General features: G+C 45.5%; 2 protein-coding genes across 3 annotated transcripts in view; one reads left to right on the top strand and one right to left on the bottom strand.

The window, feature by feature from the left end:
- Positions 1-26591, bottom strand: part of LOC144822093 (uncharacterized) — a 438381-nt gene that overhangs the window by 40915 nt on the left and 370875 nt on the right. The window contains exons 1-2 of one of the 2 annotated variants that reach the window (XM_078679251.1): positions 20898-21003; positions 9031-10610 (exon numbers count right to left, since the gene is read on the bottom strand). In XM_078679251.1, coding sequence (XP_078535377.1) covers positions 9031-10579 — 1549 coding nt within the window. In that variant the 5' untranslated portion in view covers positions 10580-10610; positions 20898-21003. Of the gene's footprint in view, positions 1-9030; positions 10611-20897; positions 21004-26591 lie in introns of those variants that run through there. The other variant, XM_078679337.1, reaches the window with a different exon arrangement.
- The window catches only part of LOC144758153 (uncharacterized), a 199916-nt gene continuing 194489 nt past the window's right edge, over positions 21165-26591 (top strand). Inside the window, exon 1 of the mRNA XM_078646414.1 lies at positions 21165-21277. The gene's annotated coding sequence lies outside the window, so the exon portion shown is untranslated. The remainder of the gene's footprint in view (positions 21278-26591) is intronic.

Raw genomic sequence — 26591 nt, forward strand, 5'->3', positions numbered from 1 at the left:
GCTATTCTCAAAAAGGGCCTCTGATAAGTTCAAACTAATGATATTGTATTTTAGTTAATCAATTTTTTAACTCCCCAGTGACCAAAATTGGATTGGTTCTCTTTGTGTCCATAGAAAGGATAGGGATTCCTGTGATCTGCTTTTATTTGTAAGTAAATTTGTTAGAACTTATATATGATCAATGCATTGTATTTGTATTTTAACTCAACGGCCAATCAGGCATTGCCTTTTTATCTGTGTTTTTATATGGAAGTTATGATGTATTTTATACATTGTAAAAGAATGCAACTATTTATTTTATTTGTATTTAAACAATTTTATGCTGTATTCTAAACAATGCTTTTATGGCTGTTCGCCGAAATACAGTTTTTCAAGCAAGCAAGCATCCACTTTTCCAATGTATCCGGATAGTGACTTTTGAACTCTCTCCCCTGGCGTGATCTGTGGGATTAGTCTATTGCTTATCTGTTATTTTATGGCACATCTAATCTGCATTTTGGTCTTTCTTCTTTAGAAAAGTACTTCAATGCCCTTTAGCCAAGATTGTACTATGTAAAACCATAAAAATAAACACATTTGGTATGACAAAGAGAAACCAGAACAAACATCTTTTTGAAAAGTTTGTGCAGATTTGTCAAAAGATTCCAAAGTTATTAGCAAAGAAATAATTGCTTTTCAATAGAAACTCTTATAACCACAAACTACGTGGGAGTGAAGGACTGGAGAGCGGGAGGGAGAGAGAGAGAGAGAGAAAGAGAAATAGAAAGAGAAAAATAAAGAAAGAAAGAGAAAGTGAAAGAGAGAGAGAGAGAGAGAGAGAGAGAGAGAGAGTGAGAGTGAGAGTGAGAGAGAGAGAGAATATGGTTTAAGTGAGTTTCAAATAATTTTTAAACATAAATTAAGATGTTAAAAGCAATCCCAATAATAACTTCATTGTGACCTTTGCGTTTTTGATCCAAGACTACCAGACAGCACTAAAGACATCGTGGGGATATTCAGAAAGCATCCCTGGGAATACATTCCTCACATCCTCCCCTCCCGCTGCCCAAACCTAGTTTACTGTATTCTTCCACAAACACGCTTTATGTAAAAAGGCCTTTAAATCTTGTTTTTATCTGGTCATATTTGCTATGCATTCAAAGACAGAGGTTAAATGTCAAGCTCTCTCTTTGAGGGAGCTTGATGTTTACTTTTCTTCCTATGACTTCAAAATTAGAGAATTTATGTGACAATTCTGCTGATTATCCATACAAGAGGAGAAGGTGTAAGATTGTTTTCCTAGCACACAACATAAAAACAAGCACTGGCAAAGCCAATTGGTCTTGCCTTGCGAGCCTACTGACTTTGCAAATGACTTTTAGCAGTGTCCCACACCATCAGTTAAAAAATAAATATCATACTGCATTTTGCCGGGTTACAAAGATTGACATGTAGTTACTGAGGCCTAACCCTTTAAATTTCAATCAAAAGTGGTGGATATGATAAATAAAAATAGAATGCCGGGAACGGAGAGTTATTACTGTGCCATCAATAAGCTTCTTAGGTGCTGCACCTAAAAATGTTGATTTTTTTTTCTTCTAAACCCCGGGAAAGGGGACTATTAGTCTCATAAGAAGCTAGATATGGTTGCTCTCTGTTGCAGGAAATGCCAGCCCACAATGAGAGCCTGAGAAGTCTCTCCCCAGTGTAAGTATGTTATTTTTTAAAAGTAGTTTGGCCACGCCGCCGTACTTTATTTGACTATTTTCCTCAAGATACCACTAGCAAAGCGCCCAATAATTTCTAAATCAGCCTACGGGCTTGCCGTCTTTCACGGTATTGGGTGTAAATGCCTGAGATGTCCTGATGGTGTTCTGCTTCAAAATGGCCACCACGCAGGCAGCATCGAGGGCGCTGGCCTTGCAGGGTGTGAAGGTAATTTTTCTGCCCTCACACACCTTCTTCACAGAAGGCACCAGGTGTGTGTGTGGGGGGTCTCCCTGCACTCAGGTGTTTTATTCATTTATTAATTCGGTGTTTTATATAGCGTGAACATGACCCAACTGGGTATCAGAGTGCATCACAATTCTATAGCACTGTACTTCTGACATTTGGTTTGATTAGTCCTTTAAACAAACTACCAAGTATATATATTCAATTTTAAGTGAAAGCATTTCTACTTTACAAATAATACATGTCCTAAACATTACTGGAGATCAACTTGCATTACAATAGTATGTGTCCTAAATATTACAACATGTGACATTTTAGAAATACATGTACTAAGAATACCTCATATCATTTAGTACAGTGGATTGTATGTAGCAAACAGACTGTGTAGGAAGGTGGCTACCTGACTATGGTTACCCCAGATTTTTTGCCTAGTGTTTAGCTGGTTTTTTACTTAGTTGGCCTGGTTCCCTGCTAATCAGGGCCCCAGGCTATCTGCTCTCTCTGTAAAATGGATTCCATGTACCCTAGGTACATACCACAATTGGAAATGGACTCCTTGTCAGCCCCTGTACCATGCACTATAGGTGCCCAGGGCATAGGAGCCACCAAGGCCTACCAGGGGCTGCAGCATATCTTTTGCCACCCCTGGCTGGTTCTTAAATTGACACAACTGGCTGATCACTCAGCTGGGGTAAGGTGGTGTAATCACCCCTTACTTAGATATAGTATACCTATATCTAAACCTATATCTGGACACATACAAACCTGTGAGCCACTCCTATGGAAGGCCTCATCAATCCTGGAGGCAGAGTGCGTGATTTAATGTGAGATGGAGCTCTAGCATGAGCTGAGCCTGTCTGCAGCTGTCAGGAACAACTCCCTAAGCTGTTTCAGGATAATGCCATACCATATACTCTTAAGTGCATTATAATCCTCGCGGTTATATAGCAACTTTGGTTTGGCTTTATCAAAACATGTCGTGTAAGGTGTCATGCGATTTGGAATACTATCCCCTCGCCAGTCCTGGTGACGGGGATAGCATTCCACCCCTCTAGAGGGAGAAGACATGTTACTTTACTGAAATGCGGTTAATTTTAAAAGAGCCTCAGATACACAAAATGGATGCTTCTGCCACAGACACAGGTCTGACCCCCTGCAGCTGACCGAAACTCAGCCAAGGGGGCCTGGACAAAGGGTTTCCTGTCGCAGGGAGGTGTCACACCCCCCCAGACAGGAGATAGTGGATTGTAGCAGGGAGGTTTGAAAGAAACCAGACAGTGCTGGGGGCGCACAAGGCTGCCCCTTGCATAATCCGGCCAAACCGGTTCTGGGGCACTCCAGCCCTCGTGCCAGCGCGGCCTGGATCAAAGGAAGGGGGTGTATCCACCCACTTCCTGGGTCCCACCCATAGGAGGGGACCTAGCAGGTAATCCAGCCCCCTAGATTGGTATAAGAATGGGAGCAGTGCCAATGCACTTCAGATTATCCTGATGAAACATAAGAAACGAAACTCTGGACCCTTCGACATCCTACTCGACGTAGAAGACTGAAGAATCTCCCTTGTGGTCAAGGAGTGACCACCCTGTGCAAACAGGCACCATCCAGCCCTCGACGTCTGCTTTGTTGCAGTTCCCGCCGGAACTCGAGCAACAGATATCGACGAGATCAAGCTTGCCTGCCTTCTAACAGCCCGATCCACAGTCCCTGCAGAGCTGAGACCCGTGGAGGCGACCGGAAGCGTGGGGCACGCCATCTTGAAAAGACCACGAGACGCTGACCGTGCAGCCCACGAGTGACCCTCGAAACTGTACACCGGGGTTTGAGAAGCCCCAACCCTGAGCCACTCTTGCACCGAAGCTCACCCCTCTACACTCACCAAGTGCTGCGTGGGGCCCTTCTGCTTCTTTTGGCTCAACAGGATGGCCCGGTCACTTGCCAGCTGGCTGGTGGCCCCTGTGCCGACGAAACTTGAAAATCGACTTGTGATTCTGGTTGCTCCAGACTTACACCAGCTCCCCTGAAAAGGAGCCCCCACTCTGACCCTCCTGGTTCGAGTGAGAAGCAATCTCCCGGTTCCGCGTGGATTGCTCTTGCCAAGTGTTGTTTGCTCCAATCTTGAAGCCGACAGCGCAGACGGTGAGAGCCTTCGTGGGACAGATCGTGACCCGCTCCTGGACGTCGCAGATGCCCCAGAGCCCACGTGACAGCGGAGAGAAGCTCCTCGACAACCACCTGATTGCGCCCGACATTGCCTGGTTCCGTCCTGGTTCCACCCTGGTCACTGCTGAGTGACCCAGACTCTGTCCCCTCTGCTTTCAGGTACTTTTCGACATGAGTCCACCCTTGGACTCCACCGGACACTTCTCCTTCACCTCTCCTGCAGCCCTTTCAGCTTCAAGCACCAAGAACCTGCGTGACGAAACCCGACTCAACTTCGACTCTGTGCACCCACTTCCTGTGGGTGAGGTAACATTGCAACGCCGGTGTTCCCATACTGGTACACACCTCTAGGGTCTGTGTCTTAAGTTTTGTTCCTCTAGGTTCAGCGGAAGTGTCCTTAAATTCTATTTGTGTAACTTTTACGCACCATTGACTTACCATTGATGCATGCTTGTGCTTTCAGCACTGCACCCGAATCCCGCGGGCTTTTCCCGACTTCAGCATTGCTTGTCCCGACTGCTCCCAGCGATTCCCTAGGCCCTAGGCCTAACCACTGATCGAATGGTCTCTCTTATACCATTTTTTTTAGTTTATGGTTTGAGTGGCCCCTCGGCCTCATCCAAAATTGTGCAACTTTGTATGTTATACTGTGCTTTTGTTTTAACGCTTGTGCCCCTTTCTTCATAATGAATACTGGGGATTGTTTTTAGTAATAAATACATATATTTTTATAATATATACTTGTGTGGTGTCCTTTCATTTGATATTACAGGATTGTATGTGGTAAAACAGCTCGCTTAACACGACCTCTTAAGTTAAGCCTTTAGGCTGCTTAGTCCATGCTACCCCTAGGATAGCTTGTCTAATAAGGTTGACTTACAACCAGACACCATAAGGGTTGTTTGGACTGATACAAGGTGGTTCCAGAATTGGAAACATCATATATCAGGCCAACTTCTCACAGACTGGTTACAGAATATATAACTATTATCCTATACTGCTTTCGGCCCGGAAACGTTGTACAGATGTGGCATGGTCGCATCATAATGCTGCTGGTGAGAGCTGCCAGAAGAAGCTTCAATGGCACTGCCCTCTGTACATGCCAATGTCCCCTCCACCCCAAGCCGTCCTTCTATTACCTTAGCTGCCAACTTTACAGTCGACAGTGAAGTTTCTGGTCGGCAGCAGTAGACATGAGCACTTTAATTGAAACGGCTGCTACCATTATGCAAAGGGGAGGTGGCGAAGGCAAGAAAATGAAGAAATTTGCTTTTATAAATAACAAGCAAGGAGAGGCAAGCAGCGATGAGTGAGACGGTGAGGAACTGGCTCTCTTACTTTGAAGTCAGAGAAAGAACAGGCTGTTTAGGAGAAACAGCATTTGACATTTGATCTCGGTCTGTGAATGAACAGCAAATGTGACGAGATATGAACAAGAATGACAGCCATTTACAAAAAAGCTTCGAGCGAGTGAAAAAAGTGCGCATATGAAGTGCTCTCAGAATATATAAGAATTAGTACAAATGAAGCACATTTGTTTTGTATTACTGAAGTGTGGAGAAAAATATTTGAATAAGATTGAAACACATTAATACACTAGGGGATGACATCTGCAAACATTATCATTGATGTTCAGTAAAACCATATTTCGGTGTAAATGTAATGATCATTTCAATTGAAAATGTTTTGTCTGTAATGGCAGTGCGCTACCACACCAAGTATACTCCACACTATGCCACTCAACTCCACACGACTCCACTCCAATCTATGCCACTCACCCCAAGAAACAACACTCCACACCCCTCTACTCCACACCACTTACCCCACACCAATCCACCCCACTCCACACCAATCCACCCCACTCCACTCCAATCCACCCCACTCCACTCAAAAGTACCCTAATCCATCCCACTCCAATTCACCCCATTCCAATCTATCCATTCCCAATTTACCCACCGCAATCTACCCACCTCCAACTCAATCTACCCCATTCCACTCCAATCTACCCTAATACACTCAATCTAACCCAATCAACCCCACCTCACTCCAATCTACCCCACTCCACCCCAATCTACCGCACTCCACTTGATTTACCCCACTCTGCTTCAATATACCCGTCTACCACACTCCACTTCAATCTACCCCAACTGTAATCTACTCCAATCTAACTGACTTCACACCAATCTACCTCACTCTACTTCAGTCCAATTTACCCAACTCCATTTCAATTTACCCCACTGCAATCTATCCAACTCATCTACACTCCTACCACAATCTACCCACTCCACACTACCTCAATCTACTCACTCCAAACTACCACAATCTACCCAAATCCAATCTACTATAATCTACTACACTCCACTGTAATCTACCCCACTCCACCCAAACTATCCCTCTCCGCTTCATCCAAACCACCCCACTACAATCTGCCCCATTTCACTCCAACCTAATCTACCCCACAACACTCCACTCCAATCTATCTAATTCCACTCCACCCCCACTCTACCCAAACCTACCTCATTCCAGTCGAATCTAATCCATTCCACCCTACTCCAATCCACCCTACCCCACTCCACCCCAAACGTACCTATCCCAATCTACCCCATCCAAACTACCCCACTCAAATCTACTCCAATCAATTCCACCACACTCTACCCCACCCCAAGCCAATCTACCCTACATCACTCTATATAACTCCACCCCATTCTACTCCAGTCCAATGCACAGCAATCCAAACTACCCCAATATATTGCACTCTAATCTACTCCACTCCAGTCTTCCCCACTCTACTCCAATCTATCCCACTCCAATCCACCCTAATCCATCCTACTCCAGCTCAATCTACTCCATTCCACCCAAATCCACCCCAATTCCACTTGACTCCAACCTACCCCATTCCACTCTACCCCAATTTATCCCCTTCTATCTACCCCACCCGGCCCCGTGCCACTAACTTTTAGCCATGCCGAACAGCAGTCACACTGGGGTACATAATGGTTAAAACTCGTTGCCAAAGCCAATAGCTTTCGGATAGGAGACACCTATTTGTTTTGCCAATGCTTGTTTTCTGTGGGTTTTTTTTCCATCATATACACACGCAACAGTTACCTGCAGCCAATTCCAAGGAGGCACAGGTGTTCAACGGTGCCTGGGCACAGCAGGGGATTCCCTAAAGGGCCTGGCTTATGTTTTTTTATTTTTTATTTTTAAGGGTTCCTGGACACTTTCTTGGGGTTCTCGGACCCTTGCAAACTTGTGTATCCTTATTGGACATCGATAGAGTTTCAGACAGAGCAGCAGGTCTCCGAACATCACAAATGTCCACCAACGTACAAGGCCAATTACTGTGCCTGCGCAGACTCCTGCCTAAGGTTTGCGGACCTCAAGGGTCATGATGTGGAATCCAACCTCTGTCTCAAAATCAGCAATTTCATTCTACATTTTAACATTAGGCAGCCCCTGTGCCAGGGAGAGACAGGATAGCACCACGGCTCTTTATGGCTTCTTTAGTATTTTTACAGGATGCGGGGAACAAGTCTCTTCATCATGTAATGGTTCAAGATGTAGCCAGCCAATCAGGGAGCTTCAGGTCCGCAGACCCAACTTTGGGTTTACGTATCCTTATATATATATATATATATACATATATATATATATATATAAAAATATAAATATATATATATATATATATATATATATATATAAAATTATATTACGTGGGATTCTGTAATCCCTGTATATATGGCGGTCTCTAATTTCTTTATAATCAGGAATTTGCGACACACCAAGTCAGTCATTATGAAGAAAAGACGTCAGAACTCGGCTTTTATAAGTTATTACAGTCGAGTCCTGAGGGCACAATGCCTGCTGCCAGAGCCAGCAGCTGATGTGAAAGGAAGGTCAAGTCACGAAGCATAATTGAAGCAGCTGTTTAAAGCAACAGACAGAACTTTGCTTTTATTACTTCTGCTGTGTGTTACTAGCTTACTATGAGAAGCAGAGGGAATATGTTTATTAGTTTCCTTAGATAAAGGAAGGGTGGAATCTTTCTGCAAGTTTCTACACGTTCCGAGCTACTGCAGCTTTTTTTTTTTAAATGGACTTTTATGAACTGTTTCTAACATCTTTTTGCAACAAATATATAACAGTTTTTATTTTTACTTTTGCACAAGAGGTTGTAAATTCATTTTTCATGTTGGCAAACATGTTAGCTGCTGCATATGTAGGAGCTATGCACCAAGGTTTGTGAGAAAGGGGATGGTGTGACCATGTATTATACAGGATAAAGTACCACCTGGTGCATATAATAAGATTATTGCAAGTAACCTCAGAGTTCCAAAACCTTTGTGTATCTGTCTATCATGAGATGGTGTGCACTCCTGGAGAACCCTGTAGTGACAGCAACATCCCTGGTCAGCCCTGCTGTTGAGGCCGAATACAGACTAGGATTTTTATATCAGGAACTGGAGACGACTGCGTCTTACCCAATGTAACTGTGCAACTAGAAAAACAGTTCCCTCTCTAGACTGCGCATGTCTGCTATTCTCAATGAACACCACATCACTTGCATCTGACTATTACGTGTGGTTCTGGCCAGTAATTCCTCCAATGAATAGTGCTATTTACAGTTCCTCAGCCTGGAATGAGGACGAACAAGGAACGACAAGAGCTACTGGCCTATTTGTCTCATTCAACATCCCATTACCAGGCTTGTTTCTGCACAGGAAGGATGCAGTCCTGTGTGGAACCTAAGGAGGGGAAAGCAGGGAAACATCTCCACTATGTGTACTTGTACTCTGGGGGTCAGTATCGCTCAGTGGGTTCCATACAAACCATAATCCTCCCCTCAGAGATTTTCTAAAATCTGCCCATACGCATTTTGAAGAGTTACATGTGTTAGTATGCACTCCGAGAGTCCATTTATACTGAAACACATACCTGGGGTAGCTTCGAACAGCAATAAATGTGATTTTGTATTTCCTCTCTCCATTGAGTCTTCATCTGCAGTATTTGTATCCAGTCCTAGGAATGATGGAGGCACACACTGACCCCGCTCATCAGGACAGTGCAGTTCTGTCTTGCAGTTCTGATGTTGATGCTGTGAATCAGGGTGCAGTGGTTCGAGTATGTAGTTCTGATCTGAACCCTCTGCATCAGTACAGGGAGGTTCTAGCTTGTACTTTTGATCTGAACCATGTGCATCTGCACAGGTCTGTTCTAGCTTGTCGTTCTGATCTGGTTCCTGTGCTTCAGGGCGCATGGATGCCAGCTCGTAGTTCACGTTTGGATCCGGTGCATAAGGAAGTTCCTGCTTCAGGCATAGGTGCTGCTGTAGGCCCTGGGTTTGTTGTGACCCCAATTCATCAAAGGACAACAGCCCAGACTCTAAGTTTTCATCTGGTGCCTTCCCATCAGGTGACACGGGTTGTAGGAACTGGCTCTCCTGGGGATCTTGGAAATCAAAACACATCAATTCTTCCTCCAAAGGATCACCAGCTTCCTTCCCATCTGGCAGCGCGGGTTGTATACAGTGGTTTTGCTGTGGTTCGTGTCCTTCAGGAAATAGTGGGTGTGGGCAGAGGGTCTGCTGCTGGTCCCAGCTATTAGCAGACAATGGGGATGGTTCTTGCTTCAGGGGCTCATCTGGCTCCCACTCTTCTGGGAACGCCGTCTGTCCGTTCTGGTCTTGCTGTGGTGTCTGCCCATCAACAAATTCTGAGGGAAGACACAGGTTTGCCTCCAGTGATCTGCCTGGAGGATCCGTCTGAGGGCACCGGGATAGAGGACAATCCTGCTGTACTCCATTTCCATCTGGAAACCCAGGATGCATGCACTCATCCTGCTGCGACTTGTTTACATCTGGAAACCCAGGTTGCATGCACTGGTCCTGCTGCGACTTGTTTACATCTGGAAACCCAGGTTCCACGCACTGGTCCTGCTGTGGGTCACATCGATGTAGAAACATTGGCTGTAGACAAAGGTTTGGCTCCTCTGGACGCCCTTGAACATCAGTTGGTGAGGAGAGCGTACAGTCCTGCTTTGGTGCATGCCCATCAGAAAACACTGTCTGAAGACACAAGCTCGGTTCCTCTGACCTGTCCAGTTGAGGTGTCAGAGGAGACCGGCTAACAGCACAATCTCTAATGCTCGCAGGACAGACCACCTTCAACGTCACTCCAGCATTATCTAGGGAACCTTGATCCTTTTCCATCCAGATTTTCTTAATCAGCTCTGTGACTCTAGAAGGTACGTCCTCCACAGTGTTCAGCAAGTTCTCCAGTTTGGCTTCCAACTCCTCCAGCATGGATAGAAGGATAATGTGAGGCAGGTTCTCTGAAAGTGGTTCCAGGTCCTGGTCCCTCTGAGCATCATTTTGAGATCCCGAAGCGGAGACGTTATGAAGAGGTAAAGATGGGGCTGTGGCTCTTACGGATTCACATGAACACTGCGCTGTCACTTTCTTTCCTGGAGCCCGTCTTCTGCCCATTCCGGTAAATTGATGTTCAAGTCTCAAGTGTCTGCAGAGGAGAGGAAAAGAGAAAAGACAACACGTTATCACAGGACAGTTGGGTCAAAATACTCATTCCTATCACACTAACCCCAGTGTGATCAGAGAACATCGCTCATTTCTAAAACCAGAAAAAAATTAATCATTAAAATGTCACAATACCCACAACATAGTTCATATATTATGAAAGGCACGGATTTGAAACGTGTTTCCAACACTATGTCTGTTCCTTGGTCTGCTCAAATTGTACACTGTGCTACCACAAAAAGAGAATATTGTAACTGCCTTGCAGCAATCGAAGGATTATACTACCCTGGCAGACAAGACTGCGCTATCATCCTCACTTGCACTGTACACCTCTCTTTTGCAATATTCAGTTCAGTGACTGAAGGACGCGCCAACATACCAAACCTCTACAGGATCTACAAAACGCTTGTTATGTCATTGCATATATAGAGAGCATGTTCAACCTGGGGTTTCTTGGAACTGAATCAGAAATACATAAAAGAGGAGATAACAAATCAGACCAGGGAAGAATCTAGTCTGAATAGGCTTGTGGGCTGTCAGGTTTCTGGATGAAAGGAGCTTGTACCAAAGCTGCGTCCACCTGATCTGATCTTCTATAATTTTGCAATAGCAAGTAAATTCTAGTGAGGCGATCTCTGGTTTTGTACGGGTGTACGCATTTCCACCTGGTTTGCAATGAAGTGAGTGGCAAGACCTCTCGAACCTTTAGGGCTGAGGCAGAGGGTCTGATAGTGGATTTGTTATTTCTATATAGGTGTGACGCGTGCCCACCTGTGAAGATGATGTAGTAAACAAGCTGCGTCGCTGTGAATTACTTGTAGTCTATGAATGGTGATACTGGGTATTCTTACATATTCTCGGTTGGCATGATGAGATCTAGATAGGAATGCGGCCACCACTATTGCTTTTCTTGTCTAAAGTGGGAGGAGTGGGGTTAGTTTCTGAAGCAGTTTCAGCAGAAATCTGCATTTAGATCCTACTGCTCCAGCAGCTGGGTCTTTCTAAGATTGCTATCGATTATCACTCAGAGGCTTTTAGCTGTGGGTTTAGACTCCGGTAACAATCTCATTTTTGTAGGAGAGTAAAGTTGGTTCTAAAGATTGGTCTTATTCTTTCGAATTATTATTATAGACATTTGTAAAGCGCGACTGTCACCGTTGCAGGCATCCTGGCGCTGAAAGATCAGAGGAGATGGAAGAGAAACACACAGGGAGTGAGAGCGGGCTAACCAGGGAATAGCCAAGTTTTAATCTTTTTTCTGAACAAGAGGAGTTCATTGATGTGCCTAATCTCGCTAGGGAGAGTGTTCCATAATCTGGCAGCTGCCACCTCGAAAGATCTACCTCCGGCTCTGACTTTCCTGAATCTAGTTACGACTACCAGTTTGGCATCAAAGGATCGGAGCTGTCTGGTTGGAGTGTACCATGCAAATTTAGATTGTAAGGGAGCTGGGCCAGATCCATGGAGAGCCCTAAAGACTATACAGAGGGCCTTGAATTGAATCCTCTGTTTTATGGGAAGCCAGTGCAATTTTGCCAATGCGAACGCACCATGAGATCTTCTCGGCAGCCCCAGAGCCAGTTTAGCAGCTGCTGATTGGACCCTCTGGAGCCTGTCCAGCAGGAACTCAGTGGACCCGAGCAGGAGGGCATTACAATAGTCCAACCTGCTAAGGATGGTACATCTAACCACTTGGCCGCGGGCATGGGTAGGTAAGAGGGGCAAAACTTTCCTTAGGGAGCGAAGGATGGCAAAGCAACAGGCAGACGTTTTTAGAACATGCGTCTCCATGCTCAGTCTATGATCCAACTTGACCCCTAGGTTGCGGACTGATTCCACCGGCTGTACATTGGACCCTGTTTCCGGGGGCCAAAAATTGATTGGAAATGGTCGGGGAATCCTAGTACCGGCACTGAAGAGCACCTCCGTCTTCCCTGCGTTAAACTGAAGGGAGTTATCCTTCAGCCACCGAGACGTGTCACGCAAACAATTGCGTAGGATCTCCACAGAAGTTGAGTCCTCTCCTTCCAGGGAGAGGATCATCTGCGTGTCGTCGGCGTAGTTGATAATCCTGATGCCGAAGCTTTTGATGAGGGAGATCAGAGGTCTGAGGTATAAATTAAAGAGTATAGGGCTGATTGCCAAGCCCTAAGGGACTCCATGTGTTACCCGGGAAAAAGCTGACTGGAACGGTGGCACGGATACTGCCTGCTGCCTATCCTGCAGAAATGAATGAAACCATTGCAGCGCGGTGTCTCTCACTCCCGCCTCCCAGAGCCGCCTCATTAGAATCTTATGGTTCACCGTGTCAAAGGCGGCAGACATGTCGAGCAGGATCAGGAACGCTGCCTGTCTTCTGTCACAGTTTGGTCAATATTCAGTTTTAGCTGATTCAACCCCATCAAGAAATTATCAAATTGCATCATTTTTTGAACCTGGAGTGGTGAGGCTGACATTCCATTGATAAGAATTATCTGAGAGCTAGTGTATTTATACAGCCTGTATTAATGTATCGCCATGTGTGTATGGTTTCAATTCCTGCTTGTGGATCAAGTTAGAAAAATCTACCGGAATACAAACGCTGATCAAATACTGATTGGACCGTATGCAAGGAAGGATGATTATATTCAGTCAATTTGAATTATACGCCCAGATCAGATCTTAGGGATTTCATTTTATGTGATCTGAGCATGTAATGTGTTGGTGTAAATTCAACATCATTAAATCAGCAAATTCATTATCTTTAGGGACCGAGTTGTCGTCATCAATTCGAAACTTGAGAAAGGAAAGCAGATCTACCCCTTCAGTTTGAGTAATTTGTAAAAGAGATGTGTGGATCCACAGGAGAATAATTGCTGATATCTCATCTCCTTTCTCTGAGTTTGTTCTCTTTTGGTCATCTTCGGGTACGGCTTCTGAAGATCTGGAGTAGATTTCCCTGACAACCAGGTTTCAGTTAAGAACAGGATATCCGGCTTAGGAGATTCTAATAACTTGAGTATTTCCACCTTATCTTTGTCTAGGGAGGGTAGGTTTAGTAAAGCCGCTTTTAACGACTCCTCAATCTGAGGATGTTGAAGAGTCTTATTGTTTGTTGGTCCAAAGTGAGGGCTGTTGAATACTAGATTACTCTATATATGTGGCTGGCATGCACGCCATTTGCCTCTAAAAACGAGACAAACATGGGGGAGATACTAAAATCTGTGTAGCTGAAAGACTTTAGATCTTTTGCAGAATATGAGAATTGTTGAGTATACTACCTGACTTCTGGTCCCAGCGGTGGCGGCCAGGTGTGCCTGGGAGCAGACAGGCTTGTCTTTGGCAAAATGCTTGCAACACACACACCAAATGTTTGCAACAAACACGCACACAAAAAAAATTGTTCTTTAAAAAGTCCATTCAATTCTGTACTCACAGATGTGACACAAACTCCAGCTCTCACTTGTACAGTCACACACCTCATGTATAAATGGATTAATGTAACAAACCAGATATCTCATAACCACATCTTCAATGCTGCACAATTACACAGGCATTGTGCTCTCCTGCGCGCACACACACGTGAAACACAATTCATCCCCAGGCACAAAGACCTACACACTGGAAATAAGTAATGAGACGGATCAGTCACTTACACGCTCATATATAATGTATCCACCCAAGACGACCAATCACAAACAAGCACATACACAATGTCTCACACACACAAATCACTTCCATACATTTTGAAGTGAAAGGTTAGGCTTCGTCCAAGCCATTCACAGGCATCAACTACTCCAAGAGACCTACACACAGGGTGGGAACAGATCTGCACAATCACATGTAACACCTCAAATAATCACGGCTCACTCTTCACACAAATTCTTGCAGTCTCTTCAACAGAGCTCTGACATTCCAGAGTCTCTGTGGCAACAGTGCATGTGGAATGCTGTTGAGGGAGTTGGAAGGTGTCAGTATCTGAGGAGGAAGTAGATCTGTGGATGGAGCATTCTGTAAGAAATAAACTCCTCCTTTCTATCACCTCCATGGACACGCGATACTTCATATATTAGCGACATGCGGAAATATGGAAAAATGTACAAGGCTTCAATATCGCATTGTGAGAGTATTGAGGGTCTGTTAATTTTATGTTAAAAAAAACCTTGAATCAGGTGATAACACAGAGAAACGTTGTCACTTCTTCAAACACTCCACACATTGCATGTGCGCTGCACTTTACAGCACAAACACAACCTGCCCTGCACTTCACAGCACAAACACAACCTGCCCTGCACTTTACAGCACAAACACAACCTGCCCTGCACTTCACAGCACAAACACAACCTTCCCTGCACATCAAAACACAAACACAACCTGACCTACACTCCACAGCACAAACACAACCTGCCCTGCACTTTACAGCACAAACACAACCTGCCCTGCACTTCACAGCACAAACACAACCTGCCCTGCACTCCACAGCATAAACACAACCTGCCCTGCACTTCACAGCACAAACACAACCTGCTCTGCACTTTACAGCACAAACACAACCTGTGCAGCACTTTACAGCACAAACCCAACCTGCCCTGCACTTCACAGCACAAACACAACCTGTGCAGCACTTTACAGCACAAAGACAACCTGCTCTGCACTTTACAGCACAAACACAACCTGTGCAGCACTTTACAGCACAAACACAACCTGTGCAGCACTTTACAGCACAAACACAAACTCTGGAGTGTTTAAGAATTACTCTATGTATAGGATTTTATACTTGAATGGTGTGCTTCCAGTAGGAATCCTATGCTAGACAGCACACGCACCTCTGGCCTATGGTGTAAAGGTTTTGTGTGGCACTTGGTAGACTGTGTACTAGTGCAGGGGTAGTGAGCAGCAGCGTGCTGTATTTCATAAATCTGGCTCAGCACGGCTCTCTCCCCCTCGCACATCACAGCGTTGCACCTAACTGCTGAACTATGTTGCACTAAAAAATAATAAATCTGCTCCGTAGTGTGCATGCATTGTCTGCACAACCTCAACCCTCACATTCTCTTTTGCACACATAGTGTGCCCAGAGTTAACCCTCACATTCTCCTGTGCATGCTTGGTCTGCCCAGCCTCAACCCTCACATTCTCTTGCGCATGCTTGGTTTGCCCAGCCTCAAGCCCCCACATTCTCTTGTGCATGCTTGGTCTGCTCAGCCTCAACCCTCAAATTCTCTTGTGCATGCTTGGTCTGCCCAGTCTCAACCCTCACATTCTCTTGTGCATGCTTGGTCTGCCCAGTCTCAACCCTCCCATTCTCTTGTGCATGCTTGGTCTGCCCAGTCTCAACCCTCACATTCTCTTGTGCACGCTTGGTCTGCCCAGATGTAACCCTCACATTCTCTTGCGCATGCTTGATCTGCCCATCCTCAGCCCTCACATTCTCTTGTGCATGCTTGGTCTGCCCATCCGCAACCCTCAAATTCTCTTGTGCATGCTTGGTCTGCCCAGCCTCAACCCTCACATTCTCTTGCGCATGCTTGGTTTGCCCAGCCTCAACCCCCACATTCTCTTGTGCATGGTTGGTCTGCTCAGCCTCAACCCTCAAATTCTCTTGTGCATGCTTGGTCTGCCCAGTCTCAACCCTCACATTCTCTTGTGCATGCTTGGTCTGCCCAGTCTCAACCCTCACATTCTCTTGTGCATGCTTGGTCTGCCCAGTCTCAACCCTCACATTCTCTTGTGCACGCTTGGTCTGCCCAGATTTAACCCTCACATTCTCTTGCGCATGCTTGATCTGCCCATCCTCAACCCTCACATTCTCTTGTGCATGCTTGGTCTGCCCATCCGCAACCCTCAAATTCTCTTGTGCATGCTTGGTCTGCCCAGCCTCAACCCTCACATTCTCTTGTGCATGCTTGGTCTGCCCATCCTCAACCCTCACATTCTCTTGTGCATGCTTGGTCTGCCCATCCTCAACCCTCACATTCTCTTGTGCATGCTTGGTCTGCCCATCCGCAACCTTCACATTCTCTTGTACATGCTTGTTGTGCCCAGTCTCAACCCTCAAATTCTCTTGTGCATGCTTGGTGTGCCCAGTCTCAACCCTCACATTCAACTGTGTATGCTTGGCCTACCCAGCCTCAACTCAGAGTTGAGTTCTGTGTGATTACTAGATAAACCACGTGATCTGTAATTCTACATGCTTGGCCATGAGCACTAATGATTGAATGTGTTTAATACCAAGCGCGTAGAATTACAGATGACGTAGTTTATCTTATAATCACAGTGAGCTTTCGCCAGCACTTATTTGGTTGGAAATGACAAGGTGCCACACATGATGATGCGGAATTAATGCTTTTCGCAACGGCACGTAAAAAACTGAAGAAAAATGTTCAGGTTAACAGCAATGACCTAATGTTTAATTTACATACTGTATGATGATTTTAATGCAATGTCTCACGATGTATCTCCCAACATTGACTAAACAAGTCTGTTTTCCCAGCTCCGAGGACGTTCAAACACCTTGAATCTGTTGTCACTGTCTATTACGTAGAGGTGTGTCACATGATATTGTATAAACACTGTGATTTGCACTCGTACTCGTGAACAAGGAGGTTGCCTCCGAAACACGCCGAGTGAATTGGCTTAAAATAAAAACACGCTGAAAATGAATACTTGTGGCCCTGGCACCGTTTGTGGAAAACCGGCGAAATGATTGTTGTTGACATTTGTGGTACCCGACCCCACCAAGGCCCGCCACTGAAAGCGGCTTGGGTTTCTGCGCGAACATTTAGCTGTAGGTTTACACACATATATAGAAGTTGAGATGGACAAGGCAGGGGAAGAGAAATAAAGAGAAAGTTATTCGATTTTCACAAATGCGATAGCGAAAATCCTCAGAGCAGTGCTTTGATTTTTCGTTGCTGCAGCAGGAATGCCAATGGTGAAAGGGGATTTATTTGTAATTACAAATATTCAGCAACTAAAGCTACACTTTCAAGTGCTCTATGTATGTCTTTTTTTTGTAATATTATGCACTAGTCCACTAAACTTAGAACACATAACGCATAACAGGATTTCCTGCAATGGGAGTAACAAGCTGACTGGACAACCACATAAAACGTTTTTGCATGAAAAAATCTAGACTCAAACGCAAAAAGAATATTTATCAATGTCTGTTCAAGCTTCTTTGATTGTACTTGGCTGGTGGACTCTAGTCAGCTTGGGCTTTTAGATCCTTTTGCCGGCCCCGGTTTCTGAAGGTTTAACACGATTAAATATTTTTTGGACAACAGTCTGACAACTTGCTTGGAACAGGTCAAGAATTGGATGACGAAGTCGTGCCTTAAGCTCAACGGGGACAAAACCGAGCTTATGCTCCTCAGCCCACCAGCTTCCCCCACCATGGATTTTTTATGGCCTAACAGCTTGGGCGCACCTCCCACACCCAGAGACAACATAAAAAGTCTGGGGGTGTGGTTGAACAAATCCCTGCCCTTCAACACCCATGCAACTAAACTGTCAGCGACTTGCTTTGGTCTCATCAGGATGATGAAGAAAATCCTTCCGCTGCTACCTTTTGAGGCCAAGCTAGTAGTTATGCAAGGTCTAATCCAATCCCGCCTCGACTTCAGTAACGCCCTATATTTAGGGGCGCCTGAATATTGTCTGCAAAAACTTCAGCGGATTCAGAACTGTGCAGTACGCACATTGCTCAGTCTTCCACGCAGAAATTCGGCGGAGCTGGGCTGAGAACTTTGCACTGGCTCCCTGTCAGGGAGAGAATTAAATTCAAGTCCATGTGCATCTCCCATCAAGCATACTGGAAATCTGGCCCAGCAATCAATTATTTTCTGATTACCTCTTACCGCCCCAACAAACAGCTTCGTTCCTCTCATGCCTTCTTGGCGACAGTCCCCCGGATTAGGAGATCCAGAGCTGGAGGCTGGTCTTTTTCTTACAACGCAGCCAAGTTATGGAACTCACTCCCCCTCCATTTAAGATCTAATCCTAACTTGATGACCTTCCACAAACAACTCAAAACCTTTCTTTTCAATAAATCAGACTAATTCCCGGGCTGACCACACTGGGAGGCACTAACCTAGCTCTTTGCGCCTGGACGGCTCAGGGCAGCAGTTGCGCTTAATAAAACCCGTTTTCATTTAATTTCATTTCATTTCATCACACGGACTTCAATGACCCTAAAAGCGGTAATAAATTCAAATGTATTCCAAATAGGGGGCCCCAAATATGTGTTGCCCGGGCCCCACAAATCATTAAGTATATCAATGAACTAGAAGTCAGCTTCAAATGCTAGTTATGAATAAAACAACCACCTTACTTTAGGGAACAAACTGCGGATATCAAAGGGTTCAATGTACAGAACTGTGGATAAAGGTGCTTAATAAAGACATGTATTCTGAGAGAAGAAACTAATATTGTTATGTAAAAATATGCTTTTGTTCCCTCCTAGCATAACTCTTTATCCATTGCAGAGATAACCTCCCACTGAGTACAAACATCAAAGAACAAGGTCTGAGCAGGTATTCGTGAAAATGAGTAACAATACCAAACAGACCCATTGTGGACGAATGTATGATGTTGCAACGCATACATTTACAACGCATGCACTTACAACGCAGTTTTTACATCACAACATCAACTACAACACATTCCATTACATCGCATGACAATACATCGCATTTTAAAAACTACCTTTACAGAGCATTCCAATCATCGCATACTACCTTTACAACGCATAACATTACAATGCATACCGTCACATTGCATTTAAGGTAAGTATTGGATAGTATGGGGATACAAATTACTAATTTAACTACAGGGGGTGCATCAGTAGGATACGTGTTGGATAGTGTAGGGGTAATAATTACTATTCCAACTGCAGGGGGTGCAACAGTAGGGTAGGTGTTGGATAGTGTAGGGGTAAAAATTACTATTCTAACTCCAATGGTATGCGTTGTAATGCCTGCGTAGTAGTGAATTGCGATGTAGTATCATGCGTTGTAATGTCGGAATTGTAGTGTCATGCCTTGTAAAGGATGTTGCGATGTAATGCCTGCGTTGTAAGTGTATGAAGGAGTTAAGACCACACACTGAGGCCACACTAAATCTTTGATGTATTATAACAAGGTCATAAAGGGACCCCCTTGCACAGTACACCTCAAGTCCTGAATTTCAGCAAAGATACATATCATTCTGGGACATGTAGATTGGATCTAAACACTGTTAATATGGGTGTTTAAATTTCAAAATGCAATGCTCTTAAAAGAGCCATGGCTAAATGAAGGGATTCATATATAACAGTGAGTCATGTAGTCTCACAATTATTAAACATTAAACATGCACCTGCCGGCTGCATCCCCTGATGATGGTGCGAGGTCAGTACACCTCAGGCTGCACCCCCTGATGATGGTGTGAGGCCAGTACACCTGCCCCCTGCACCCCTGAGGATGGTGTGCGGTCAGTACACCTGCCCCCTGCATCCCCTGATGATGGTGTGAGGTCAGTACACCTGACCCCTCTCCCCTGATGATGGTGTGAGGTCAGTACGCCTGCCCCCTCTCCCCTGATGATGGTGTGAGGCCAGTACACCTCCCCCCTGCACTCCCTGATGATGGTGTGAGGCCAGTACACCTGCCCCTTGCACTCCCTGATGATGGTGTGAGGCCAGTACACCTGCCCCCTCTCCCCTGATGATGGTGTGAGGCCAGTACACCTCCCCCCTGCACTCCCTGATGATGGTGTGAGGCCAGTACACCTGCCCCTTGCACTCCCTGATGATGGTGTGAGGCCAGTACACCTCCCCCCTGCACTCCCTGATGATGGTGTGAGGCCAGTACACCTCCCCCCTGCACTCCCTGATGATGGTGTGAGGTCAGTACACCTGCCCCCCCAATGATAGCGTGAGGTCAGTACACCTGCCCCTGCACCCCCTGATGATGGTGTGAGGTGAGTACACCTGCCCCCTGCACCCCCAGATGATGGTGTGAGGCCAGCACACCTGTCCCCTGCACCCCCAGATGATGGTGTGAGGTCAGTACACCTGCCCCCCGATGATGGTGTGAAGCCAGTACACCTGTCCCCTGCATCCCTCGATGATTGTGTGAGGTCAGTACACCTGCCCCCTGATGATGATGTGAGGCCAGTACACCTGCCCCCTGCACCCCCTGATGATGGTGTGAGGTCAGTACACGTGCCCCCTGCACCCCCTGATGATGGTGTGAGGTCAGTACGCCTCAGGCTCTATTCACACCTCTTGGTTGTGAGAGGTCTCACTTACCCCTGATTAAATTAAGGTAACTGCAGCCAGTGCTCCTCCTTCCACCGGACAGACAGACAGACCCTGGGGGCTCCTCTCCTCTGCAGCAGGCTTGGGATCACTGCTGGTGCTGGCTCTGCCCCCGCTGACCCGGATACAATCACACTCACAAGCCTGAGGAGAGCTCAGCCGCATCCGATGCCGCCGCTGACCCGGAAGCAGACATTACTGAGAGGGCGGGGACGGGGTAAAGGTATCCTGAGAGGAGGCTTCATTCCGCCTTCGCTGCTGGTGCTGACGCTGCCCCTGGTGACCCGGACACTGTTCCCCTCAAAGGCCTGAAGAGAGCTCCATCGGCTCCGTTGCTTGTTGAAGAAGAGACCCTTGAAGGAGGAGAGAGGGTGAGACTGAGAGGGGGGCGAGGGACAGAAGAGGGGGGAGGGGGCAGAGGAGAGGGAGAGGGGGAGGGGGAGAGGAGGAGGAGAGGAGGAGAAGAGAGGGGAGAGGGGAGGTGAGTCCAGGGGTGTAGATGGGAGGTGAGTCCAGGGGTGTAGAGAGGAGGTGAGTCCAGGGGTGTAGAGGTGAGGTGAGTCCAGGGGTGTAGAGGGGAGGTGAGTCCAGGGGTGTAGAGGTGAGGTGAGTCCAGGGTGTAGAGAGGTGGTTGTAGTGTCCAGCCCCAATAACTCAGGCGGGCACAGTGTGGTAGGGTCATGGACCTTCTTTATTAATCATCCTCCTTCTTCAAGTCCCAACAGCTTACTGCCCAGCTGCCCCTTTTTCTCCCAGCTCCTCCCTTTCCGCCTGCCCTCGTCCCTCACTCGGGCCGGTCCTAGTGCCTGACCAGTTAGGTCACTGGGCACTTGCATCAACATCATTACAGTGGTGAGTCCAGGGGAGGTGAGTCCAAGGGTGTAGAGGGGAGGTGAGTCCAAGGGTCTAGAGGGGAGGGGAGGAACAATAAAAGCATTATAATGCTCCACTCACCATGGAGAAGACTCTCATGGCGAAAGGAGCATTATATTTTTTACAAAAAGAAAATCTAGTTTCAGGATTTTCTTTTTGCAAACAAAAAACAATTACTCCATGCTACAGGGCTGCATCATACACATTGCCAGGAACCGCCGTCTTATTTTGATAAATGCTTGGCAGTCATTTATAAATTACGTGGACGACTCTCCACCATGGGTATGAAGTAATATATTCTGTTCCATTGGCAAAACTGCAGGCCATCCTCCAAGTAATAAATCAAGCCCATAATCTCATATTCCATAATTGTGTATAGTTTGAATTTATTCATTTGAGGTCCCTCTCTATTATTTGAATGTTGTGTTTTGGGTTGGACGTTACCTTGTTTGCTGTACTGAGCAGAAGCGCAGGAAAGGCCTCGTTAGGAAGTGGCCAGGTCTTATAGGCATTGCGCCATTAACAGGTTGGATCTGTGATTCATCTGGAGTTGCTGTCTTTAGTGACAAAAGTTTCACTTCCATGACCTCCTGGAGGGTTCTGCTCTATTGTGGAAATCCGGATCGTTACAATTCTGTTTAATTACAGTGACTTTTTGTTCTTCTGGAAGTGAAGTTCCAAGTTGGTGATCTTTTGGTTAATTGAGCAAAGAGAGAGGAATAGTTTTGGTGCCTCTGATTGATAAAGGGACATGTATGCTCTGATTAGTCACTGAATTGATGGTAAATGTAGTTTTTTGTGTTTGACTGTTCTTAATGGCGGCTGCAAATATTGCAGCAAAGATTGAGTAGCATAATCCTCACCTTTGTATGGTTAATAGAATTGATAGTTCTTCACACAAAACTCGCTAAACCTTTTATCCTTCTAAATCTTCTGTTACGTTGTACACTCCAGTGCACAGGAACAGTATCCAGCTCACAGAAAGCCCTTTAAATGTTCAATTATGGCATACACTCCAGTGTGCGTGAACAGCTTCCTCTTTAAGATGGATGTATGATACCCCTCCATCTCTAGGATTCTCTGAGGCCACATATCATGTGTTGCTATGTACTGCAGGACAGGAATTAGTTTATAACATTCTTCAGCCAGACAACCGTCATCGCAAATGTACCATAAAAAGTTCCCATGCTTCTCTGTTTGAAAAAAACATATTTTATTAATTTTTATGCTTAACAATCCAGTGTGACAGCGAATTATATGTAACAAAATACATATAGGAGTTTCCTACTGTAACCAGAGGGCGATCATTTCCACGTACTTATATTCTGTAAAGCGGTGTTACCACCATAGAAGATGCAGTGACCGTGTTGTAACTCATAGTAGCAGTGCTGGTTTCACTGGTATATTAATTCGTTCTACGTCATCTTAACCTAGCCCCGCCTTCCTATAACTTACAACATAAACATTCCTACCCCCTCCCTTCCCTAGACTCCCTCCTGTCCTCCCATGAGCCGATAAATTATTGGTTTAATCCCTGTTCGTATGTATATTTCCAATTAATTGGTTTACAGCTGTGTGTGTATCTGGTTTGTTAATGTCTGGGGAGGGATCTGCTTTTGGTTTTCTACGTTTTGTATTGGTGGGTGAGTATCTAAACTACAGCGTCTTAATGTAATGAAGCTTCAGAGGATATAAAGAGTTTAAGCACTGCGTCCCATTCTAGTGAAATAGGGGTCTTTCTTAATCCCCTAGTTTCCTCGCTCCTTATTGCCATGCTTTCGGCCCTTCCCCATCTGACTACTTCTCCATGCCAGGTCAGCATTGCAGGGGGCAATGCGGATTTCCACCTCATAGTAATTGAGGGTTTTTCCAATATTAGGGATAAGTTCGCAAATCGGGTTGCACTGTTTGTTTCTTGCGTTTACGGCGCAGTCCTAGTATACAGTATTCTGCGGTGTGTGTTCCTATTATGTTCGTAACAGTTCCTTAGACCTTCATCACATTAGCCCAGAAGGGGAGCAATCGAGGACAAGCCCATAACATATGTAGCAGATCAGCAGTCTGTGCAAAGCATTGGGGACAGTGATCTCCCACCTCCGGGTACATCTTTTTTTAATCGGTGCGGTGTAAGGTAGGCTCTTTGTAACACCATGTGTTGAATACGTTTTAATTTGGCATTGCAGGATACTTTTTGGGGGTATTCTAATATGATATCCCATTCTTTGTCAATTGTTTCTTTACCTACATCAGTGCTCCACTTTTCTCTGAGCGCCTCCAGTGAAACTGCTGTGTGGGAGCGAATTCCCTTGTACAGCCATAGGGTTAAATGCCTTCCATTGCCCATAAGGTGTAATGTATGTATTCAATTGTGTGTGGGGGCTCTCTGCTATCTGGTGCCCCGTTCCGTCTAATGTACCCACTGATGCTCGCATGTAGAATGTAAAGTGAATTTGGTACCACTTGATTTCTAACAAAGTTCTCATGGTCTAATAAAAAACTGTCAGTGAACAGCATCCTAACAGTGTTCACACCTTCTCATTTCCATCTGGAGATGCTGCTAGTTTTTATTACTCTTGTTTGTGTGGGGATCCCTAACCATGGAACATTAGGGGCGTAGGGGAGTAACCTCTTAGTGTATTGGATTGTTTTTTTTCAATACCTGAGGGCTGTTTTCAGCAAAGGGAGAGGCGCTATTGGGGTCCTTCTTCCAGGCAATAACAGAGTATGGAGGGTCCTCTGGTCTGGTGTCTGTTGCGTCATCCCTGTCTCATGGAGGTTATGACCTGCAGTCCGGTATGATAGCCTTTAAAGTTGACTCGCATAGCAGTGTGCCTCAAAGTCCGGGACCCCCAAGCCTCCCTGGTCAGTACTCGGCTGAATTTTCAAGAGCCCCCCCTCTCCTGCAGCCCCCACCCCATATTAGTTCTGAAAGCAGCATGTTCAAAGTTTTGAAGATGGTTTTTGGTACTACTACCATGGGCAGATTTGTGAAATAACAAAACAGTCTACGTATCATAACCATTTTTGAAATGGCAATTCTCCCCACCACCGAAAGTGGTAATGAGGTCCAGAATGCGATCTGATTTTAAGTGCCTTGGTTGCACGTAATAGGGGTTACCGTCCAGTAGTTCCTGAGTTCCCCTATATATTTGTATGCCGAGGTATTTGAAAGTAGTAGGCTCAACTGGGAATGCCCAAGGGCTAAAGCGGGTTGGGTCTACCCTTTCTGTGTCATTGAAATAGCAGGCATACGATTTGGACTCATTCATGGAAAGGCCTGGAAGACTTTGGAAGGGAACAAATATACTTGGGATTGGCTCGAGATCACCCTGTAGGTTGTTTAAATAAAGTATAATATCATCTGCATTTGATGAGAGAATATGGGTGGTGTTTCCGATCTTAATACCCTTTTCTGTTGAAACAGAACGTAGTTTGATGGCTAATGGTTCGAATGCTAATACGAACAAAATCGGAGACAGTGGGCATCACAAATGCATTCCAGGGGCTACCGGGTAGGACTGTGAAATGTGGGCAACCATACAGGCCCGTGCGGTAGGTGCTGTTTATAATAAGTTAACCCATCTCACAAACTCCAGCGGGATAACAAATTTTGAAAGCCTCTTGTACGGTCAGTTCCTTTGAGGTCTCAGTGATTGCTCTCTTCTCCAGTCTACTGTCTATTTCTTTTAGCTCTCTATTAATCGTTTGTCAGGCTCCAAATATTGTGCTGATAGCTACACCTCTAATAAATGTCTCAAATGCCTTCCCATTCTTCTTGTCGTGATTCTGAAGTATCTGCATTTTCGGAGAAATAATTCGAAATAGCTGTGGCTAGGGCGTTGCGAAATACAGTCGTCTAGTGTTTGGGGCTGCAGTCTCCGTGTTGGGATTGAAGTAGGAATTTCCCGCCAGAAAAATGTTACCTCTAGGGGGTTGTGGTCCGACAGCATTTTCCCGAGGTATGTGATTTGGTCAATTTGTGCAACCAGGGGCTAAGAGCAAAACACCCTATCTATTTGTGTATGTAACATATGGGGGGGAGAGTAAAATAAATACTCCCAGCCGCTCTGCTTTTTAGTGCGCCAAGCATCAGTTAGTGTCCATCCCTTCACCCATCTATGCAGAGAGGCTGCTTGTTTCTTGGCGCCTGTTCCCTGCAATGGAGGGGGAGAGCGATCGAGGTCTATATCAAGGACTGCATTGTAATCCCCTCCCAGAAGCCACGGGTATTCTACCCAATCAGCTAGGATATTGCTACGGGTACCTAAGAATGTATCCTGCTCTGCATTTGGGGCACATATGCTGTCAATCACTATATGCATATCGTCTAGTGTACCGTGGATCAATACATATCTACCGTTCACTCTTTGGTCTAATGCAACAAAGGGAGTGCCGTTTCTGATCCATATAGCAGCTCCTCTTGCAAAGGCAGAGTATGTTGTACGGTATATTTGACCCGTCCATTTTTTTTCTGTAGCTTGGTGGCCTCTGAGTTAGTGAGGTGTTTCTCCTGCATTAAAACAATATGTGACTTCCTCCTTTTCAATTGGGTATATATTCTGTGACGCTTATGCACAAATCCCTTTCATCTAACATTCCAGGTTGTTATTGTGTACATTCCTAATATAGCCGTACGTTTCTGTATATTTTGTCTTACGACTTGTCATTCCTTGACGGCTTGTATTCATGGCGGACTTACCGAGGAGTGAGCTAACTGTTTAAGTACCCTTAACATTACCCAATAGAAGGTCTTTCCTAAGAACTATGGTGGACCAAACTACATAACAAGGTTGATTATAATACAACTTGAAC

This window comes from Lissotriton helveticus, chromosome 1_1 (genome assembly GCF_964261635.1).
Source record: "Lissotriton helveticus chromosome 1_1, aLisHel1.1, whole genome shotgun sequence".
NCBI lineage: Eukaryota > Metazoa > Chordata > Amphibia > Caudata > Salamandridae > Lissotriton > Lissotriton helveticus.